Source organism: Neospora caninum, chromosome X (assembly GCF_000208865.1).
Source record: "Neospora caninum Liverpool complete genome, chromosome X".
NCBI classification, from domain to species: Eukaryota; Apicomplexa; class Conoidasida; order Eucoccidiorida; family Sarcocystidae; genus Neospora; species Neospora caninum.
Genome location: NC_018396.1, coordinates 5,005,535 through 5,025,154, shown reverse-complemented (window position 1 = coordinate 5,025,154; position 19,620 = coordinate 5,005,535). Strand labels below are relative to the sequence as shown.

General features: G+C 58.0%; 3 protein-coding genes across 3 annotated transcripts; 1 reads left to right on the top strand and 2 right to left on the bottom strand.

Annotated features, from left to right (window-relative positions):
* Positions 1-222: 222 nt before the first annotated feature.
* NCLIV_050620 (putative lysine decarboxylase domain-containing protein) lies at positions 223-2,552 on the bottom strand (the record flags this gene model as incomplete). The annotated part of the gene is made up of 4 exons (XM_003884615.1): positions 223-486; positions 861-1,295; positions 1,574-1,903; positions 2,394-2,552. The coding sequence occupies 4 exons, from the start codon at positions 2,550-2,552 to the stop codon at positions 223-225; spliced, it is 1,188 nt and encodes a 395-aa protein (XP_003884664.1).
* A 3,421-nt stretch (positions 2,553-5,973) lies between these two features.
* On the bottom strand, positions 5,974-13,905 carry NCLIV_050610 (conserved hypothetical protein; the record flags this gene model as incomplete). The annotated part of the gene is made up of 1 exon (XM_003884614.1): positions 5,974-13,905. One exon carries the CDS (start codon positions 13,903-13,905, stop codon positions 5,974-5,976), a length of 7,932 nt encoding a protein of 2,643 aa, XP_003884663.1.
* A 2,435-nt stretch (positions 13,906-16,340) lies between these two features.
* On the top strand, positions 16,341-17,628 carry NCLIV_050600 (conserved hypothetical protein; the record flags this gene model as incomplete). The annotated part of the gene is made up of 2 exons (XM_003884613.1): positions 16,341-16,742; positions 17,524-17,628. 2 exons carry the CDS (start codon positions 16,341-16,343, stop codon positions 17,626-17,628), a joined length of 507 nt encoding a protein of 168 aa, XP_003884662.1.
* Between the last annotated feature and the right edge of the window lie 1,992 nt (positions 17,629-19,620).

Genomic DNA, 19,620 nt, shown 5'->3' with positions numbered 1-19,620 from the left:
ACTCTTGCCACTCTCATTCGTCCGCGAATGCCTCCGTATATACACCGTCGATGTGCCCCAACGGGCTAAACCTGTTGAAAGGAGCACCTCACCAGTGATCTGGAGAGTGAAACCTTCATTTTTACCCTTCACATCTGCAAGCGATTCTGGAGAACGGGACGGCGTTACCATTTCACACTCCGACTGGGGACCCTCAAATTGCACCTGCCTTCACTCGGTCGTTTAAATTGCTTCTGTGTAGTCGGCACCCCTCCTTTGAGTGGCAGCTGCGGGCGATGCGCCCTGAGATGTCGTCGCACGGCTTCCTGCGGCAGCGTGTCTGAGAGATTTGTGGACATAATGGTCTCCAAGAACGAGTTTGTCGGTGAGCAGAAACTGCTTCAGGTACTCAAATGCCTCTGTTTCGTCGTCCGTGTAGAACAGTTGGTCGCGGTCTTTCTCAGCCACGACGCCGTACTCCACCAGCTTCTCGAAGCAGACGACGTCCTACGAAGGCAAGAAGCGTCGCACGGGAAACTGTGAATACACCACGTTGCCAAGCGAACCTAACCCGCCTTTCTCCTCCACTTCAAGAGACACGTCGACATTCAAGTACGCACTGCGGCAATGGCCACTGTGTGTCAGAAAAAAACCCGAGCTTCCCTCAGTGAAACACACAGCCCGTGATTCGCGTATTTGCAGTGGTTGATGAATTCCGGTGGGAAACGTCTGATGTTTCACCTACATAATAGGGGGCGTGCTTTTGCATGTCCGATGACGCATCCCGCGCAAATCTGTTGGGTTCAAAGGCATATTTCACGGGAGCCTAGAACCGTCTGGATCAAGTGACACGCATTCCGTTTCATCTCCCAGTTGCTTACTTTCCAGAATTTCTTTCCAAAGAGAACGATGGGAATGTCTCTCTTCATTTTGCCACTTTGCTTGAGCGTCAAGACCTCCATGAGCTCGTCGAGTGTACCTACACCTCCTGGAGCGACAATGACGCCGAGAGCGGTGTAGACCATCCAGAACTTGCGCGTGAAGAAATAGTGGAATTCAAAGGCAAGACCGTCATCTACGAAGGGGTTCAACCCTGCTTCAAACGGAAGCGAAATGCCCATTCCCATGCTCCGGCCACCTGCCACAGAAGCCGCTCCACAGTTTCCGGCCTCCATCATTCCCGGTCCGCCACCCGTACAGATTGCCACAGGACACGGCTCAGACAGGTCAGTTACCGATGCGACATCCCCTGCGGTATACTGATGCCCGCTTCCTCCGACGGGAGCTGGGATTTCGCGAAGAAGACGCGCTACTGCCTGCACGAAAAAAAGTGGACACGGAAAGACACGCAGTGACGGCAGATAAACAGACGGGGGGGAGTCGGCCCGCCCATCGCGACGGAGGCATTCTTCCCTCGGCGTTTTCTTCACGAATCCAGCACCTCCGAATAAGACACGGGGCATCCCTGCTGCGATGTAAGCTTCAGAGAAGACGTGCAAAACACCTTTCTTGCTCGGCGTCCCAGGGTACGGTCTCGATCCTGCGCGTCCTCTGTACAGTGGCAGGCGGCGACACGCTCTCTTCACTGGCTTACCTGTCTTGCCTCCTCAGTCTGTATCCACTTCATCAGCATGCCTGAGAGGTTTTTGATTTTTTCCCAGTAAGCACACATCCACTCTATCCTCTTCAACTTTTGAATGTCTGCTTCTGCTTGTGCAGCAGTCGACGGGTCCTTCAAGCGCTCCTGCGCATTTTCCATTTGTTTCTTCCATTGTTCGGGACTCCGTGAACGTGCCGATCCGAACAGCAGAAACGTGCCGAGGACTTTTTGCATGCGGAGGCGATCTTCGACCTCCACATATTCGCATAAGATCCGTACTTCACGGGCAGAACGGCTATGTAGCCAATCCTGGTTGTTGTACGACTGCACAAACGGGACAAGCACTTTTCTGCGAAAATGTGTGGCTACATACCGGAAAAGTGCACACGACAACACCACTTCCGGAGAGTTGGGCCCATGAATGTACTTCCACGTATCCTGAAAAGCATTCCCTCCCCTCCGATCAGCCGGTCCAGCGCACCGGGTCTCGAATCTTCCGGAGCCGAGTGGATATACACAAGGAAGACTGTGGAAGGAAGCGCGCCCCTGTTCAGATGCACGAATAAATGTGTCAAGAAGCACACTTCAGATATCTACGTGAGTTTTTTACGCACAAAAGCACTACGCCGAAGTCAATGCAGAGCACAGACTGTTTTCTTTCGCGCGGGGTTGCAAGTTTTCCGACAACTTTTTTCATGTCTACCATGTCCTTTTGAGGCACATCACATCCCTAAATACACTTACTGGCTCCTACAAATGCAAGTGCCAGTAGATTCTTCTCTCTTTGGCCCTGTCTGTCGCGCGTTTCTCTCACCTTTATTGCGTGTCTCACGGCCCCCTTATCTTCAGCTGCCACGCTGATGGGACTGTTTCCTCCGTTGGAACCTTCCGTCCCGTTCACCATGCTGCTCTCCCCCTTCCTCTTCTTCTGTGCGGCCTCGGTTTGTGTCCCGTGTGACCTCTTTGCCTCCATTTTCGTTGCGCAGTTTGACAAGAGAATCTTGCGTGTTGAAAATTCAAACACGGTCGTCGAGGTTTCTCGCGTGTTGTAAAGGGCGCCAAAACAGTGTGAACATGCAGAGGCAAGTCAGACAGCCTCGTTACCTTCGAATACACACAAGGGCCTCAAGGACAGGAACTCAAAGAGCAAGCAAGAGTAAAAAATCACACTTGCCGACGGGACTCGGGCTGCGGAAACGGAGTTTCTCCAGTTCTAGGCGAGCCGGAGCAGAACAGGATTCGTCACACCGTTAGCTTCTGTTTCAGCAACGCAAAAAGGAGGGAAAGACGCAAAATTGACGAGTTCGCTGTATCGCGAAACGGAAGAAAATGCAAAATGACTAGAATCGAACGGAGAAACCACCGCGAGTCCTGTGCGTGTTACATGTGCAACAGCGCTCACACAGTCGGGCTGTCTCGACGCTCGCGCCCCAAATTGCGCACGGCGAGACATGCCCATAATTGCGCCATGGAAGCGCGCTGTTTCCATAAATAAGCAACTCGTAGGCAGCGTCTCTGCGCCGCCTCACACTCAAGTAAGGTTACGGCATGTGCATCCCATAGCCATAAAACACGCAAGTTTACGTCGAATGCCATCGGCTGTGGGCACCGGTGTGCTGTTGACCGCTCGCGCTGCGTCTCTCTCTGCAGCCTGCTGTCTTCAAAACGTATCGTGGACGTCTTTTCTGTCGGGTGGAGCGCGGAGACAGTGAGAAATGGCTGGCACTCCTTCTGCAATCGTCAAATAGAGGCCAGAAATCTAGCACGACAAACAAGTCCGAGTGCAAGGCAGTTCTGTACAGTTGCAAAAAGACAGACCTTGCAAGGAAGAATTTGTGGCTGTCGCGTCGGTGCCAAGATAGGAAGCGATATGCGTAGAGTTAGAACGCTACCACTATCGCACAATCTACGCCAGTGATAACAGGCACAACAACAGCCCTTTCGCCATGTTTGGCTGATTAGTACGGCAAACTGGCGGGTGATCACGGGACCGTGTGGGCGATGCAAACTGTTATTCTGTGGAAACTGAACACTGATATGCCGCTTCCACCTGGATAAAAGTTTCCCGGATGTACCGGGAGTTTAAGTCCTTCGCAAATACCGTTGTTTTCTACGCTGGCGGTGTCTACATTTTTCTTGTGGGCACTTCTGGGATTCATTTCTAGCACTCTGGATCAAGGCAGACAGGTCTGTGAGCAAAGAGCGAAGCGGGCGTCACAACTAAACCAGCAAACGTTTTGCCAGGCCTGTGTTCCAGCAGGCAAAAGTGGAGGGGGCGGGTGGGAAGTGGCGAACATTCTCAGCGACGATGACATGTTTGAGTCGCACGTTACCCCCGAGATACTACGACGGATTACGCAGCTTGTTGTCCGTTGCTTTTCCGTGATCTTCTCCTCCTGACGTACGGCAACTTGCGTCTAGTTAGCCCTCAAATACAGAAGCACTGTCAACTGTCATTGATTCCTATTTGGGGGCACACACCTGAACAATGGCGTTTTTGCAGCAGACCTGAAAACGAAGCTGCACATGAGGCCCAAGAGTCGACTCTTTCCCCTGCGGCGTTTCCGAAAAACATGCTTGCAGTTGCGCCTACCTCCTTGGCAAGGCATCAACTTCCTGATTCTCACATATGGCGGATCTCGACTTTTGCTTGAACCTGTCCTCGCGCAGAGGTAAACGCCGTCGTATTGTGCCCCTAGAATTTGAAGCCCGCATGCGTGCAACCTAATCGGTGTGACTGCTAACTGCGTCTTCCCGACCCCGGCAAGAGACCGAGCCGGGTCTTTCGCCCGCTTTTTCTCGACGATTGGGGTTGACAACATTTGCCCGGCAAAATTCAGATTAGCTGTCAAATACAAGAGAATCAGCTTTGTGCCGGCCGCAGGAAATGTGTAAACTCGGGGTCCAGACGGTGGACCGGGCGATCCAAGATGACTATCTCCCAAAACGATTTGTTTTTCTGGTTCTCTCCTAGTATGGTGGTAAAAGAGGAGACTCAAAAAAAAACAAGGACTGGAAAAAAGTCACTAAAAATCATGCTCCGGCCATGGAGGAGATACCCAGCCAGAGGAATCCCTGATACAACCAGCACGAACACCTAACTCCCTTCATACACATGTATGCATGTTTACATATGGACACAAGCGCAAATTTGTATGCACATTCACATATTGATATCTTGAAATCAGAGAGAGCAGAGCGTGTGGAAGTCGCCCTCTATGGGTTGGATGCGTCTTCTGTCGAACCGTCCGTCGACAGTAGTAGTGCCTTAAAAGCAAATGAATCAATGCTGGAAACGTAAGAACTCATCTGCGACACCGTGCCGCTTCTCTCCGGCTGAAACTTTGCCAACACGAGGCGGAAGCAAACTGGAAGTGATTCCGGCCAGCTCCGGTCATATGGGACACTCGAATGCAGATGTGCAAATGTCTGCTAAAACGAAAAACACATTCACATCGGGGTTTTCATTTAAGAAGTGGCGCTCCTCTCAACCTGCGACCGGGGCACCAGAAAAAACGGCCGATCGAACTGTTGCTTGCTCCAACAAACACTTGCATAAATAGTTTTATGAATAGACGTGCGTGTGTATCCGCGTATATGTAAGTAACGACGTACAGTGATACGTGGAGAAAAACTTTCTGGGAAAATGGATTCAGGAGTGCTACTTCATCAAAACCAGCGAGAATACTTGAGGCAAGGAAGAAAAGGAAGAACCAAGGCGAGAAGGAAACAAGCAACAACACAGAAACGAGAAAGAAGGCGAGTGCAGCCCCGCCACAAACCCCGAGAGGTGTGAATCAAATGCCTTCCAAAGAACTATCGATGCCTTGCCGTTTCAAGTCATGCGTGTATCATATTCATATCGATCCCCGTAATAAAAACTCCGAAAGCAGGGAGAAACGCCCGTGCTTGAGCCGATGTCGGCGTTTGCCTAAGACATTATGGCGACGGAGTCAAAAAAGGGAAAGCGGCATAAACAGCGAGGATTGCAGTCCCATAGTGCTCCTCGCCGTCTTCTACGGAGACAGATTCGCCACGAAGACGATTTCGAGGTGACAAACACCTGCATGCAGGACGAACATGTTTGTCTGGTCTCGCTTTTAACAAAGCGCTCGCAGGTCGATACTGTTCCCTTTCAGCTCTCACCGCCTCCCTACCCTCTGCACTTTGCAGCCAACGCAGAGAGCGAAAACGGCATCTTCTGTTCTGGTAGCGACACGCGCGAAACGCCCGAATCACTTGCGCCTCGCCTCTTTCGCGATAATGGAGCTACACACATGAATGCAAGAGATTTAGAGACACAGGTTTGCGTGGAAAAAATGTCGCTCTACGGCCAGCCGTCAAATTGTTAACCGCCGGCGGGGACGTAGCCCCCCTGAACATTCGCATGTGTCCTAACACGCCCCCTGTCCGGGCTGTCGAGCCGCCGTTGCGCGGCCGCCTTCGCCTCCCGTGCCCGTTCCCTGTCTGTTCACGTCCCCCCGGTGGTCCCCGGGGGTCACTTGGCCCGCGAGACGAGACACCTGTGTCCGCTCCATCGGTCTCTGGAGGAGGAGCTGCTGCTGCAGGAGTTGCGCGCGAGCGAGGCTCTGTGGCTCCTGAGGCAGAACAAGGTTGCGCCACGCGCCTCCTGAGTCCCCCCTGCCGCCCGCAGCCGCGTGCGTCAACCCTGTCTGGGCCTGTTGGCCCGGATCCCGGAACTCGAGAGTGCGTCCTGGCGCCGCGCCGGCTCGTCGTTCCGTCTCCGTCCTCTCTGTCCCCGCCGGGTTCCCAGCGACCGGGGACAGATGCGCATTGCCTCTTGGGGCCCCGATGAGTTCTCCGCGAGATGCGGTCAAGAGAATCTGTCGCTGCAGATTCTCTTGCACTTGCTGCTGTGACATTGTCCGGAAAGGAAAGGGCTGGGGAAATCCGGCGGGGGCTCTTCGCAGGGGGGCTGGCAGTCCCTGACACGCGCGAGAGCCCGTCCCTCGGCCGCCGGCGCTCTCGCCCCGAACGCCTCCTGGAAAGTCTGGCGCGCCACGCAGTCCCAAATGAGAAAGCGTCTCCACGCGTCCAGCTGTCTGTGGACCTCCTCTGAGGACTCCTCCCGCGCCTCCCAGTGCGGCGCAAGACGTCTGTCGAAAGCCGGTGAGCTCGGAGAAGCCTGTTTGCGGCACACTCGGCCTCTGAGTTGCCTGTGGAAAGTGGAGAGGATTTGCAGCTTGGGCGAGAAGCGACACCGGCGCAAAAAGACCTCTCCCTGTTTCGGAACCGGTGCCATACACCAGCTGCTCGACGCCTTGGGAAGCGCCTTGGAGGCCGGGCGGGGCGTCGAGACCGAGTCCACTCGGCACCGGTCGGTCCCCGTCAGCCGGCTGACCAGGCACCACAGGAACAACTTGAGCGGGGCGCGGCAGGCGGGCGTGGTCCATGAACTGGCGGGGGCCGGATCTGGGGTTTTCCCCCGTGGCGGTTCCCGGAGAAGAGGACCAGGGGACTGAGAGCCCGGAGATCTGAGTTTGTGGAGAGACAGTCGCCCCTCGATACGGCTCCGCCTGGCGTTCGAGGCTCGCGAAAGCGCCTTGCTGACGCTGGAACGCGTCCGCCTGGTGGGCGCCCGGGAAATCCTCCGCGGGAAGCGGCGCCGTAGCGGACACGGATCTCTCCTGTCCCCTCTCGCACCGGGAGAGCGGAAGCAGGTTGGCGAGTGTCGCCTCTTTCGTAGGGAATGTCTCTCGCTTTACGTCCAACGGAAGATTCGGAGGACTCAGAGGAACCCCGGCGTGTGCCGCTCCAGTCGACCGTTCTTGAAGCGGAAGGGAGAGAGTCGACGACTCGGACGCGGACAAACTGCTCAACTCGCTCTCCGCGTTTAGACTTCCCGATTCGCTGCTCGCACTCGCCAGGAGCAAATGCAGATCCGCCGGAATGGGATCGAAGGGGGGATTGAGGAGCGCCGACAGCAAAGCTGAAGAGGAAACGCACCGGGGCCCCGGTGTAGCATGCGTTGAAGTGCCCCGCACGGGCGTAGCCTGCTCTGGTTTCCACGCGGTCGCCGACCCTGTCCCAGTTCGCGGTCTCTCCGCCACCCTTTGTTGCTCCACCCGTCGCCCCTCGCCGCCAGTCGCGAGTCTCCATCCCGGGTTCGAGACTGCCGGGGCATGCCCTGAAACGGCGGACCCATCCCAAGTGGGGGCCTGCGTTTCCAACGAAGCCGCTCTCCGGTGCTCCGCGGCTTCGCGGGCGCCTTGTCCAGCGTCGTGCACCCCTGTTCTGCCGTTTAGAACCTCCGGAAAGGGGGAATACCCGCTCTCTGGAGGACTTCTATGGCGGATCCCATCGCCGTCGCGACACAAGTGAAGCGAAACGCCGTGAACCAGTCGCTCCATGGGCACAGACGCTCCGGAACCTAAACTTCCCCGAGCCCTCGCGTCTTCTCTGGCTGTCGCGCCCTCAGTTACCCCTAACGCGCCGGCTTCTGGCGGCGCCCTGTAAGTCAAAGCACACGTGGAACCGAAACTCGAGGGGCGCTCGAATCCCGGCGCGTCCGACGCGGCTTCAGGCGCCGTTGTGGCGAGAAGGCCTGCCAGGGCACCTGGCTCTTCTCCCGCCTCTCTGCTCCCAGCGGTGCGCGCATGCGCGCTCCTGGCTGCCTCTTGAGTCGCCGCTTCGGCGCCGTCGCATGCATCGAAGCCTCCGGTAAAACTCAAGTCACCTGCGGCCCCGCTGCCTCCTGAGCTTTCTAGCAACGGCGCTCCTGCATGCGCTTCCGGCGCGGGTGGGAAAGGCGAGCGTACATCCGTCTTGACCACGAACGACGCCGCCCTCAGCGGTTCTTCCAACGGCCTGCCTTCTCCGAAAAGGCTTTGAGACGAAGAGCCCGCGCCCGCTGCCTCTGGCTTTCCTGCGGCACCCGGCGCTCCCCAACCGCCTAGCCGCTCCTCGTCTCCTCGCACGGTCTCTTGCGGTCGCATGTCTTCGGTTCCGCGCGACCACACTGCGGCGCGGTCGGCCCAGTGCTGCTGGCTAGCTGTGCCGGTCTTTCCTGGAAGCAGGGGACGACTCAGGGGTGACTGATGCGGCACCGGAGCAGACCAGCCGTAGGCGACCTTCTCGCAGCCGTCAGGTGTCTCGACACCCCAAAAATGCAACTCTGGCTTCTCCACTTCGTGGTCAAGGTCTCCTTCCTGCGCGCTTTCTCCGGTCTCTCCCAAGTCCATCACCTCGTACCCGTCTTCAGCGGCGGCGAAGTCGCCGGTCACCAGTCTCGAGACGTTCTTATCTTCCACCTCGGAAAAGAGCCTCTTGCCTGGTTGGTGTGGAAAGACGAGCGCCGGATCGACGCCGAGGGAACGCAGCTCCTCGCTCCGCTGTTGAGCGTCGATAAACCCGCCCGCAGTTGGACAGCCAGAGAGCGAGGCGTTCGAACCGTCGTAGGTCATCGCCACGCACGCTGGAAAGGCAATGGATGTCGTCTCTCGCGCCTCGCCTGCACCATTTGGCTTCTCTGGGCTTGGCTCTGATCCCTCATTCCATGCGGAGTCGCGTCCTGCCTCGCTCTGGGACTTGTTTCTTTTCTCTTCACTCGGCAGAGGGGGGGAACCGGAAGGCACGGAACCTTCGAGGCCCTCACCTCCCGCGCCACGCGGGTTCGTGCCTGCAGGGAGTTCAGTTCGCGCATCCTTCTCTGCGACGCCCAGGGGGGGCTGTTGACATTGTAAAGAACGCAGAGGACTGGAGGGCGGAGACCCCGAGCTGTGCGAAGAGGACAGCCGCGGCCCCGTCGACCCCGGCGAGGAGACCGAGTGTCGAGACCGATCTGTCGCCTTGGCTTCCGTCTCCAGTTCGTTCTCCTGCTGCTGGTCGCCGTTCTGGAGCGCGTAGTGGCTGCTCTGGGAACCCTCCCGCTCGAGGCCTTCAAGGCAGTCAGATCTACGAATCTCCCCTTGCCGGTCTCCGCACGGTTCGTTCGGCGAAGTGGCTGCAGCGACTTTCTGCGTCTCTTCGCCGTCTCGAGCTCCCGCCGGCTCGTTTGGCCCTCGACTGCGCGCATCTGTACAGCTTGCCTCGGAGTGAGAAGGAAAGAGAGAACCGCGGGAGAAAGCTGGGACGCGACCGTCCTTTACGGCACCACCTGCAGAAGGCGGCCCTTCTCTCGCCCCCCTTTCTTCTCGCCTCGACGTGCTCTTTCCCGTGTCTCCTCTCTTCTCGCCTCCGCCCACCAAATGTGGCTCACCCGCCGGGCGTTTGCTTTCTGTCCCAGACGAGTCGAATCCCCGGTGTGTCTCCGAGCCCCGTCCTGGAGCCGAGGCGCTGTCCGCAGCGGGGTACGGAGGGCACGGGGCGCGAGTCGCCTTCGCTTCGCTAGTTGGGCCCGCACCCTTCGCTCTCGAATCGTGGGGTCTAGGGCCGGAAGCTGGACTAGCTGCAGCGGTACCGGGATCGCCCGCGACCGAGGGGAGAGACAGAAGGGGAACAGGCGAAGCACAGATGCCGCCTTGGGGACTGGAGCCTGTGCGGCGAAAACGCCAGGAGCCTGTGGAGCCTCGCCGGGGCCCCGAAGCCGCCGGCATGGAGGGGGTCCTCACAGGGGAAGAGGTTGCGGATCCGCCTCCCCACATCTGCCCGCTTTCGAAGGCCCGCCTCAGCTCTGCGACTGAGGGCGAGGAGCACGACGAGACGGAGACCGCAGGGGAACTGGGTCTCAGAGCACGGCCGCTGCATGCGCGCCCTGCGCCTCGCTCTGTCTCACGCGTCTCAGCCGGAGCTTCAGTGAAGGACTCTTTCCGCTCTGTACCGGTGGCACTCGCAGGCAACGTCGGTGGAGAGCTCAAACACGCCTTGGCGTTTTCGTCGCCTCCATTCGTCTCAAGGCAACTCGCAGCCAAGGCCCCCGCCTCCGCGTTCGGCTGCGAGGCTCCAAATCCGCTTGCGCGGCCTGGAGCCTCGACGGGCGAGTCTCTGCCGTCTCTCCAGCGCAGCTGTCCAACCGTCTCGTCAGCAGCCAGTTTTCCCTCCAGACAAGAAAGAGGCGGTGGCCTCCTGCACTCTTTCCCTGAATCTCGGCTCGGCGTCTCGGGCACCCCCTCTGCACTCGCCGTCGCGCCAGCTTCGCGTCCGCATGCGTTCGCCTGCGGCGGAATCCCCGGGTCTCCTGAGCCGCCGAGCTTCAGGCGCGGAACCGGGGGCTGTCTCGAGACTTCCCTCGCGTGGGCACCTTCCTCACGCGTCTCTTCTTGCCAGTCCATGGCTTCTCCGTCGTCGCGATTCGCCAGGGCCTGACGCGAAGAAGAGGCAGGAGCGCAGCCGACCGCCGCAGCGAATGCACCCGAAGAGGGGCTGAGAACGCTGTTCGCTCGACTGAAGACGGTCTGTGCGGCGTCGTAGGCAATGCTGGCGGACATCTCCGAACTGATTCGCGAGACGTCTTCCGTGAACGAACTGAAGACGCTGCTGCTTCCGGCGCTGTAGCCCCGTGTGGGACCGTGTCGAGCATCACTGGAGCCCGCACTCGAAGGCGTCAACACCAAGCTCGCCCCGCTCTGTTCTCTGTGTCTCTCCTTGGCCTCGGCGCCCGCCGCGAGGACCGACGCGTCCACTGCAGGAGCCCCCGAGTCTGCCGCCACGGCCGCGATCTGTGGGGCGTCCAGAGGCGAGCCGAGGGCCATCCGAAAGCTGGAAGATCCGCTGTGGAGACTCCCTTGAGACTGTCTCTGCTGGAGGAGCTGCTGGAGACTCCAAACCGCTCCAAGCGTCTCCCGGCTTTTGGCCTGTTCCCCTGGCACTCGCCGACTGTCTGTGGGCTGCGCCGGATTTGCGTCTCTCCCGGCTCCGAACCTCCCTGGAGACAGGGCCTGGCCCCCCCCCGTCTCTGGACAGAGAGAGGGCGAACTGCAAGAGCATGCCGAGGACAAAGTGAGGGCGGAGGCCTGCCTCTCAGGTCCGTCTTTCTCGCCAAGGACCCAAACACGCGAACTTTGGCTCTCTTCGCCGGACGATAGACCCGAAGCACACACGCTGCCCCGCTGACTCGCCTGGTGATACGCATCACTGTCGAGCCGTCTCTCGCCTAGCGGCGGCTGCGAAGCCTCCTCGTCTCGCAGTTCAGAAAAGTCTTCCTTCATGTCGCTGCCGGATTTCCCGTCCTCTTCGTCGCTCTGCCTCTGGGGCAACGCGAGGCCTTGCGCGTCAAGTCTGCCGTTCTCTGTCCCTCCCACGGGTTTCGGGTCCGGCGCCCCGCCGGCTTCTCCTGCCTCTGTAGGTCCCCGCTCCGGCTCTTCCTCTTCTGAGTCGTCTCCGGTGAGATTAAGACGCGGGACAAAGGCTGGACGGCCCTTCCAAGTGGAGACGAACGCGGGGTTGCCCAGTCCAGAGGCCCCGCTCCCCGCTCGCCGCCCAGAAGGCGGACACGAGCCCTCGTCGCCACTCAGGTTCCCTCTGTAGGTCGTGATGTTGCTCTGGCTGCTGCAGTAGCTGCTGCTGCTGAAGCTGCTGAGGCTTCTGCGACTCGCATCTCCACTCTCGGGTCCTCGGCCACCCACGGGGCTACCCGGAAAGAACGCCGGAACGCCGTCGCCGCGATTCCTGTTTCTGACGTCGCCCACGCCAAAGAGAGGCGGGACGCACGCTCTGGGCTGCTGACTCTGCATGCGCTCGTGCAGGCTAGCATCTTCCTTCTCGCCTCGGCCCGCGCTCGATCCACAGAACGACCGAGCTGAGGCGCCTTCGCCGCGCGCGTCCCGCGCCGCCACCCCACACGGAGACAGTCCCGCACAAGACGCGTCGCGGCCCGCTCGGCTAGAAGGGACGCTGCTAGCAGCTTCCGGTCTCCCTCCGCCCACGTCGCGCGCCTCCCGCCGCGGAAACCCCTCAGGGCGGTCCGTCCCTCGCGTCCCAGAGGGTCCAGGGCCCGCAGTCGGCGCAGCGGTGGTCTCCCCCAGAGCGACCGCCTCTTGCAGGAGACAGAGGAGGCGAGCGACGAGTTGCGACACCTGGCGGGGAGAGTGGGGACGCTGCGGAAGCCCCGGCGAGGACAAGGCCGCAGGCGGCGTGGGCGGGCCGTCCGGCAGTCGACTCGTCGCGGCAGACGGCGCAAGCCCTCCAGTGAGCAGAGACAACGCCGTGCAGGCTTCGAGCGCCTCAGCGAGTTTCGACGTCTGTTTCTTGAGCCTGCCTTGGTCCTGCATCTGGAGCAGCTGCATGCGCCACAGTTCGCGTTTCAACTCGCCCTGGGTCAAGTCGCTCTCGAGGATCGCGTCGAACCGCTGTTGTTGCGCAGCGAGTTGCCTTTGCAAACTGTCCACGAGTTCCGCCTCAGATTGCTTCGAGTCCACAGCGGCGCACACTTGAACGAGATTCTGAATTGAGAACGCTTCCGGCGGAGACCACGCAGAAGGCGGGTTGAAGAGAACGAGGGCATGCTGGCGGCGAACGTCCGAGAGCACCGCTGGACTGCGCGGGAAGCCGGACCCCGCCGCGATGGGCTCGAGACGGCAGAGAAGTGAACTGTCGGCAAACTGCTCGATCGCAGCGAGGAGCGGCTGCGAAGCCGCGGACGTTCGCATCTGGTCGTGGAACGCCTGCGTCACTGCAGCGTACAGACACCTGCACTCCCCGTCTGCCTCGCCGTGTGCGCACGAAGGCAGAAATCCAGGCGAATCTTCTGGCCGCCTCAGAGCCGAGAAGCTTCCCGCGGGACTCTGAGGCGCAACCTCCGTCGAGCCCAACACCGGGAGCGCCCACCAAACTCGCGGCCCCGGCAACGCGCGCACCGACGAGGGAGAGGGGCAGAAGGTGTCTTCATACCTTCTCTTGGAGGGCGAGAGAGGCAGCCGCCTCGAAGAGAGAGTCGACGAAGAGTCGCCTCGTCGCGCAGATCCGCCTTCAGAGACGCGTTCCAACTGAGGCGCGTGGTGGGGCGACGCCGCGAGGCTGCCGGACCCTGGATTCACCAAGCGAGACGCAGATAACGACGGAGACACCCGAGGGCTCTCGGGGCCGTGGGGAGAGAAAGCGGACCGTTCCGCCAGCTGTTCTGGGGGTTTGGGGGACTGGAGCCCGAGCCGAAGCTGAGGAATCACTGGCGGTCGCGACTGAAAGGGAGGCACACCCAGCTCGGCCGCCGCACGGGTCGCATCGGGAGTTGAATTGGCGGCGACATTTAGAGAAGAGAACCCGAGAGGTCGCGACGGCGAGAGATGAGAGGCGGCTGTCGGAGAGAAGACCTCCTTCTCGACTTCGTCTCGCATGCAACCTCCATGGGGGGAAGGCGGTCCGGCGCGCTGTCCAGAGAAAATCGTGGACAGCGGAGGAGGGCCCGATGGATTCCCGGACACGTCAGCCATCGTGGAAATCGGCAAACCGCCACCTGCGGGGACTAATGCGGCGCGGGCGAATACACATGCAGCTGTGTGGATGTGTGTGGATCACGCACGCATTTTCAGAAGACTGTGCACAGCCAGGCACGCTGGAAGGCTGCCACCGTATTTACGGAGGGGATCAAGACGGCCACTGCGGGTAGGGAAGGCGTGACACACACGCGGAAACAAAGGGCAAGATGTGTAGCAGAGAAACTAGGCCGGAAACGAAGCGGAGAGCAAAGACATTTCCAGGAGAGGGGCTGTGTCGACCCCGCGCGGAGCCTCGGCGAGACGGTCAACCAGGGAAATTCGATACAACACGGGTGGCCCAGGTTGCCCCGTTCGCAGGGTCCAAGACAGAACACTTTCGGAGTTTTCGATCAGAGCTAAACAGCGGCGATCTCTCTCATCGACACAAAGTCGCTTCCAGGCACACGCTGTCTTGACGCGGCAGAGGAAGTTTTACCGGCCGAGGTATGCCCGTTTCGTCAACGGGGGGGAGGCGCGAGCAGAGAAGTCTTTCGAGGAGCGTCGGCGAGTACGGGACGATACGCTGTCGAGGAGAAAAACGAGCGCGGGTGCCTCAGTGGAGCAGGAAAAAGCCTGTCTTTAATGGAGGGACATCGTGCGGGGTGAAGGGGTTACGAGGAAGAACCACACGCGCTGTGTCGCTAGCAATTAAGACAGCCCCCTGAGATGAGCGCAGGCGGCCGGGGCGCTCGGTGTAAGCAAATGTGGATGTTTGACAGGTCCGAGATCGCGACGGGACACCAAACAGCAAAGCAACAGTCTCGCGCTTGTTCATAGACGAGCCACAAACTATACGCTAGCTCCCTGATGAGGAAGTCGCTCCCAAATGCTGCCGATTGTGCTTTGTCCGAGCAAGATCGGGGCGTGGTAAGAAGGCGAAAGGCACCCAGAATGACAACGCTTGCCAACTTTGGAGCGAGGAAGGACAGAACTTCCGGTCAATTTTCGTCCAAAACGACCCCGTTGTCTTGACCACGCGAAAATCGCAGCCTAGACTTTTCGGTGCGCCGCGTGACGGACAGCAAGCGACACGTGGACTGAGGGTCTGTGCGGCGAGGGGGGATATTGGCGATCACAGCCGGGCACCGTCCACCGGTTTCATTTAAAAGTCTAGAGTGAAGACTTCCGGTTTCAATTGCCAAACGCTGCATAAGGCGTAGGATTCACGGATCCTCCACGCAAACGCGCTGGAGATTCCGGCAGAGTGACAGTGAGCGCGCTCTCGTTTTGCTGCGCGCGTTCTGACCCGGCGCTCGCCCGATACGTGGACGTGGAGTGGATTCGCCTCTCTCCCGAGAACGACCGGAAAGAAGCGTGCCGAAGGGAACGAAACACGAGGTGGTTCTTGGCTCGGATGCGAAAAAACTCTGAATGCAACAGGCGACAACGTGTCCCTTGAAAACTGCTCGCTGGATGCTAACACACAAGGACCAAAAACCACCAGACAAAGCGAGCGCGTTCAGGTGCCATCCTCGCCTCCCCCCGCGCATCTCTATGCTAAGCCGAGAGTGCGCTGCTTCGCACATAACACAAAATGCGTCTCTTCGCGGCGGCAGCCTGATTTCTGTGCATCCTGTGCGTTCCTCTGGACAAGGAAGCGCCTGTCTTCCACTCTGGGAAGTCCGATTCGATTCGAGCTCTCGGCACTCTGTTGCTACAACACCCAGCGATCTCCCGTACTGTCAGGACCACACGTAGACAGAACCTACGCGCGTAGCGCCGCCGTTGACCTGTTCACTGTACGCGTCTAGTCTACGCTCCAGCACGCAAATGAACTCGTACAGACGAGAACAAACCGACCAGTAAAGGATTCTTGTTACTCTCGGCCACCTACCTCTCGATGGACGTTGGCGAATCTGGCGAACAACGTGTAGGCGAACCCCCAGAGCACAGGCAAATACGCAGAAAGACTGAGAACGAAAACGTAGCAAGAAACACGAGGAGTCAGACACGGAAACTGCGGGGGGTTCAGGAGACATCTGGGAAGGTACCTACGAGTTGCTGAAGGTCCATCTTGGCAGTTCCCGTTCTCCGCACTTGGGCAAGGCATCCTGTGACAGGTTGCGCGCGTCGAGCTGGCCCGGTTTCGCGCCCACTTGCACAGGGGATTGCGCATACATGTCGGCTGTCGCATGCAAAACCGTCGTTATTTCCATGGGGGAAAACGAGACGAGTTGAGCAAGTAAATAACAGTCCCAGGGAGAAACATCTGCGAAAAACCTTGCCACTTTTTCTCAGACCTGAAAACAGCGGATTGCCTCCGCTTCGGCCACCGAAAACTTCGCGAGCCTCGCGGGTTGCAGTCTTCCGCTTCGGTGCGAGCATCCGATTCAAACGCCAGAAAAAGATAGAGTTGTGTCACCCTTTTCCATTCGTCTGTCTTGAAAAAAATGTCGCCGTTTCCGCCCCGCGTCGCCTCGCGCCTTCTCTCGTCCACTGGGACGAAGGTTCTCCCCTTTGCTCCAGCGGGCCAAGGGTTGGCGGTGCCTGATTGCACCGTTCCTGCTCTCCGTTCTTTTGTGGCCTCTCTCGGACCTCGTGGCGTGTCTGATGGTGTTCCAGGCGCAAGCAAGCGCTTTTTCTCGTCACAAGTCTCCGCAGCTGGAAACGGAGCGGGTTCCCAGGCTCTCCGGGGTTTTGCACGCGAGCAGGCCGCCGGAGCGGAGCTCCTGAAACTCTCTCAGAAACGACTCGGAGGGTCTCTCGAAGACTACTACACAAACAGCCAGCTGGCAACTTGCATTCAGTCTCCGTGGCCTTTCTACATCTGGTCCTTCTGGGCGTTCTCCATGGTGAGTTCGAACGGAGCGCGTCGACCGGTTCCGGAGGAAGAAACAGCACCGGGGCAGACGTGGAAGAGCATACGTCTCCATCAAGCGTTCCCGTGCCCCACGGCCTAATCACACTCGTGCTTGGCGCAGCGGTTTTGCTCTCTGGTCCGTATTCGCGCTCTGCTGCAGGTGGACAGAGAGGACGACTGATGTGACTGAGGAAGGGATGCTACAGACCTGTAGATGTTTTCTTCGGCTCGGAGCCATGGAATTCTTTTTAGCGTATTCCTTCTCACAGCAGTTGAGCCGTATGGCATTCGCATGCAACTGAACACTTTTTTGTGGAGCCCCCTGTTTGAGGGCTCCGCAGGAGTATTTGTATTCCGGTCTGTGCTCCAGAGGCGGAAAGCAAGACCGCCGAGAAGACACCGCGCCTACCACACACACGTAGTCAAGCACCCTAAAAAACCGTAGAGCCGGCATTCACATTAGCAGGCGAATGTGACTGGCCAACACGGTTTCCCTTATGCCCACTTCGTGTGGGCGTTCTGTTCCGTGGGCCCACAAACGCCGCTGTGTAAATCATGTGTGGCTGAAAAGTCTGAGAGAGTGTGTAGAACTCGCCGTGGAAGTGGTTGGACTTTTGATGTTTTCGTCAATGTACACTCCAAGTTTCTGCGTTTCTAAAACCATGCGCCCGTTGTCCGGTTTCGACGGGGGTCTTCTCTGCAGTTCTGTGTGTGGAAGCTGATGAATGGATGCGTTGCGGTTTTGATTTTCGCGTGTCCCTGTTTTGTGGCAGGTCGTGGTTCCCGTCGGCCTGCTGTTTCAGAGTAACTACTATTTCTCAGGACGTATTCTTCCCAAGGTGAATGGCAACACTCAGCTGTGCGAGGACTCGTGGTGATGTATGCACCGCGTACATTAGTGGAGGAACGAGAAAAGGGAGAATGCATCGAACGGCCAGAAGTGGGTTCGGGGCGTCGCTGCCGATCGGTAACTCCAGCTGTGTGGTTCTTGTTTTTCATTTGCATTAGCGATGCGGCTACTGACATGAGTCGAAAGACATCTGCGCAAGAGCCAGACTGGAAGATGGGAGAAAAACTGCCAACGAAAACTGGAGACACACCAGGCGTTCAACGACAGCAATCAGCAAGGGCGACTGATCAGGTGCCGAAAGGAGTAAACCTGCGAGCAAGCTACGCTCCGTAGACTGACCGTGAATAAGCGAACGGGAGATCGGGGAAACCGCCAAACTGTGTCAATCACCTCAGCTGGCCCGTGTTCTCCACTCACATTCGGTTAGGCGACGGGGGACTGTCAAAACGACAGGAGGCAAGACAGCCTCGGCTTCTTTCTCTGTCGCGTTTGTGTGTACGTTTTTCGATTTTTCTTGAAAGAAACGATCCACAGTGGACAGACGCGCCTCGACGGGGTAGTTTCTGGTTTAACCCCGCCGGAATTGGTTCGTGTGGGAGTCGCGAAGGTGCCTGGCAGGTGACGCCGCATGCACGGTTGCGCGTTTTTCGGCGGCGCTGTGTGAACCAAGAGTCGAAACTACGAAAAACGCTGGCTGTCGCTGTCAGCCAAACATTCATCTGTGATTCGGAAAATCAGCAGTGACATGCTTTTGCATGGGCATTGATCCAGCATCGTGTTCGGGAAGAGTCGAATTTGGTCAGCTTTGCGCCGGCTCTCAGTTATCGATGGCACCGATAATTCGTGTGGGAGCTGTGTTTCGGCATATCTGTGGAATCTAGAATGCCAAGAGCGAACGGCACCAGTACGCTGTACTTCACGTCACTCGGCTCGGTGAGAGTAGACTCGTTCCGAGGTAGTTCCCCCTCAAAGTGGAGCTCACAGCGAATGTCCCATTCTTGAGCAAAGACACCCACTTGTCTGCTTTCGCCTCTTTACCACAGAAGAAAACCTACGCTAGTTCACGAATTTTTCGGCAGCCCCGTTCACCCACTACGCTCTTTCCGTTTCCCCAAATTGGATGTGACAGAGGCTGACCGTTTACGATGTTCACAGTCGGGGATTCGACGTTCCGCTCTAAATGTCGCGTTTTTCTTACGCCCAGCAAAACACGCAAGATGAGACTATACCGGAGACTCCACACATGTCGCTGAAAGGTTTTCACTGTAGAAGAGTTGCAGTTTTTCCCGACGATTTTTTTAATTAGATTGACTCTTGCCATGTAGGTGACGTTGTAACAGCTTTGAACATCTTATACACTTTTTAATGGTTCCAGCAAACCTCCAAGGGAGGCTTTCGCACATGCATTGATACAGTTACCGTACGCGCGCTCAACTACTTGTTGAGACACGAATAGCAAAACATAATTTCGCAATGTCGTTGGTTTGAGACGCTGCTGAAAAACCTGAAGAGGCTGCTGTAGGGGAAGGAACCAGTTTTCTAAGGGTCATCCTGTGTAACGGTTAGTCGAGATGTAACTCTACGCTGCCCTGTCTACAGTTTTCCCCCCTTTTTTCTGTAACACCGCTGGCGAGGACCGGTGGGAAAACTGAAACAACTATAGGAACCATATCAAAGTGACTGATATGACTGCTCTAGAGATGAATCTGTCGGTCTCCCTGACACTGCGCCCCCGGGGTGAATATATGTCCACGGTTTTAAATGGTAGATAGGGAACAAACTGTCTCTCCAGACGTTCTTAACCCAGCTAACATATTACGTCTGACGGTGAACTATCGTTCCATGCTACCGCCGAATCAAAGCCGCGTTGAGCACACTTTCAATACACTTCTACAGCCTCCGATTCAAGCAACGAGAGCCCCTTTGGGTTCTTTACCGATGTAGAATCACACACAAATTTGACACATAAAAGAACGCGTGACTCCGCAGCAGACACACCAACAGAATGACACCAAAACAC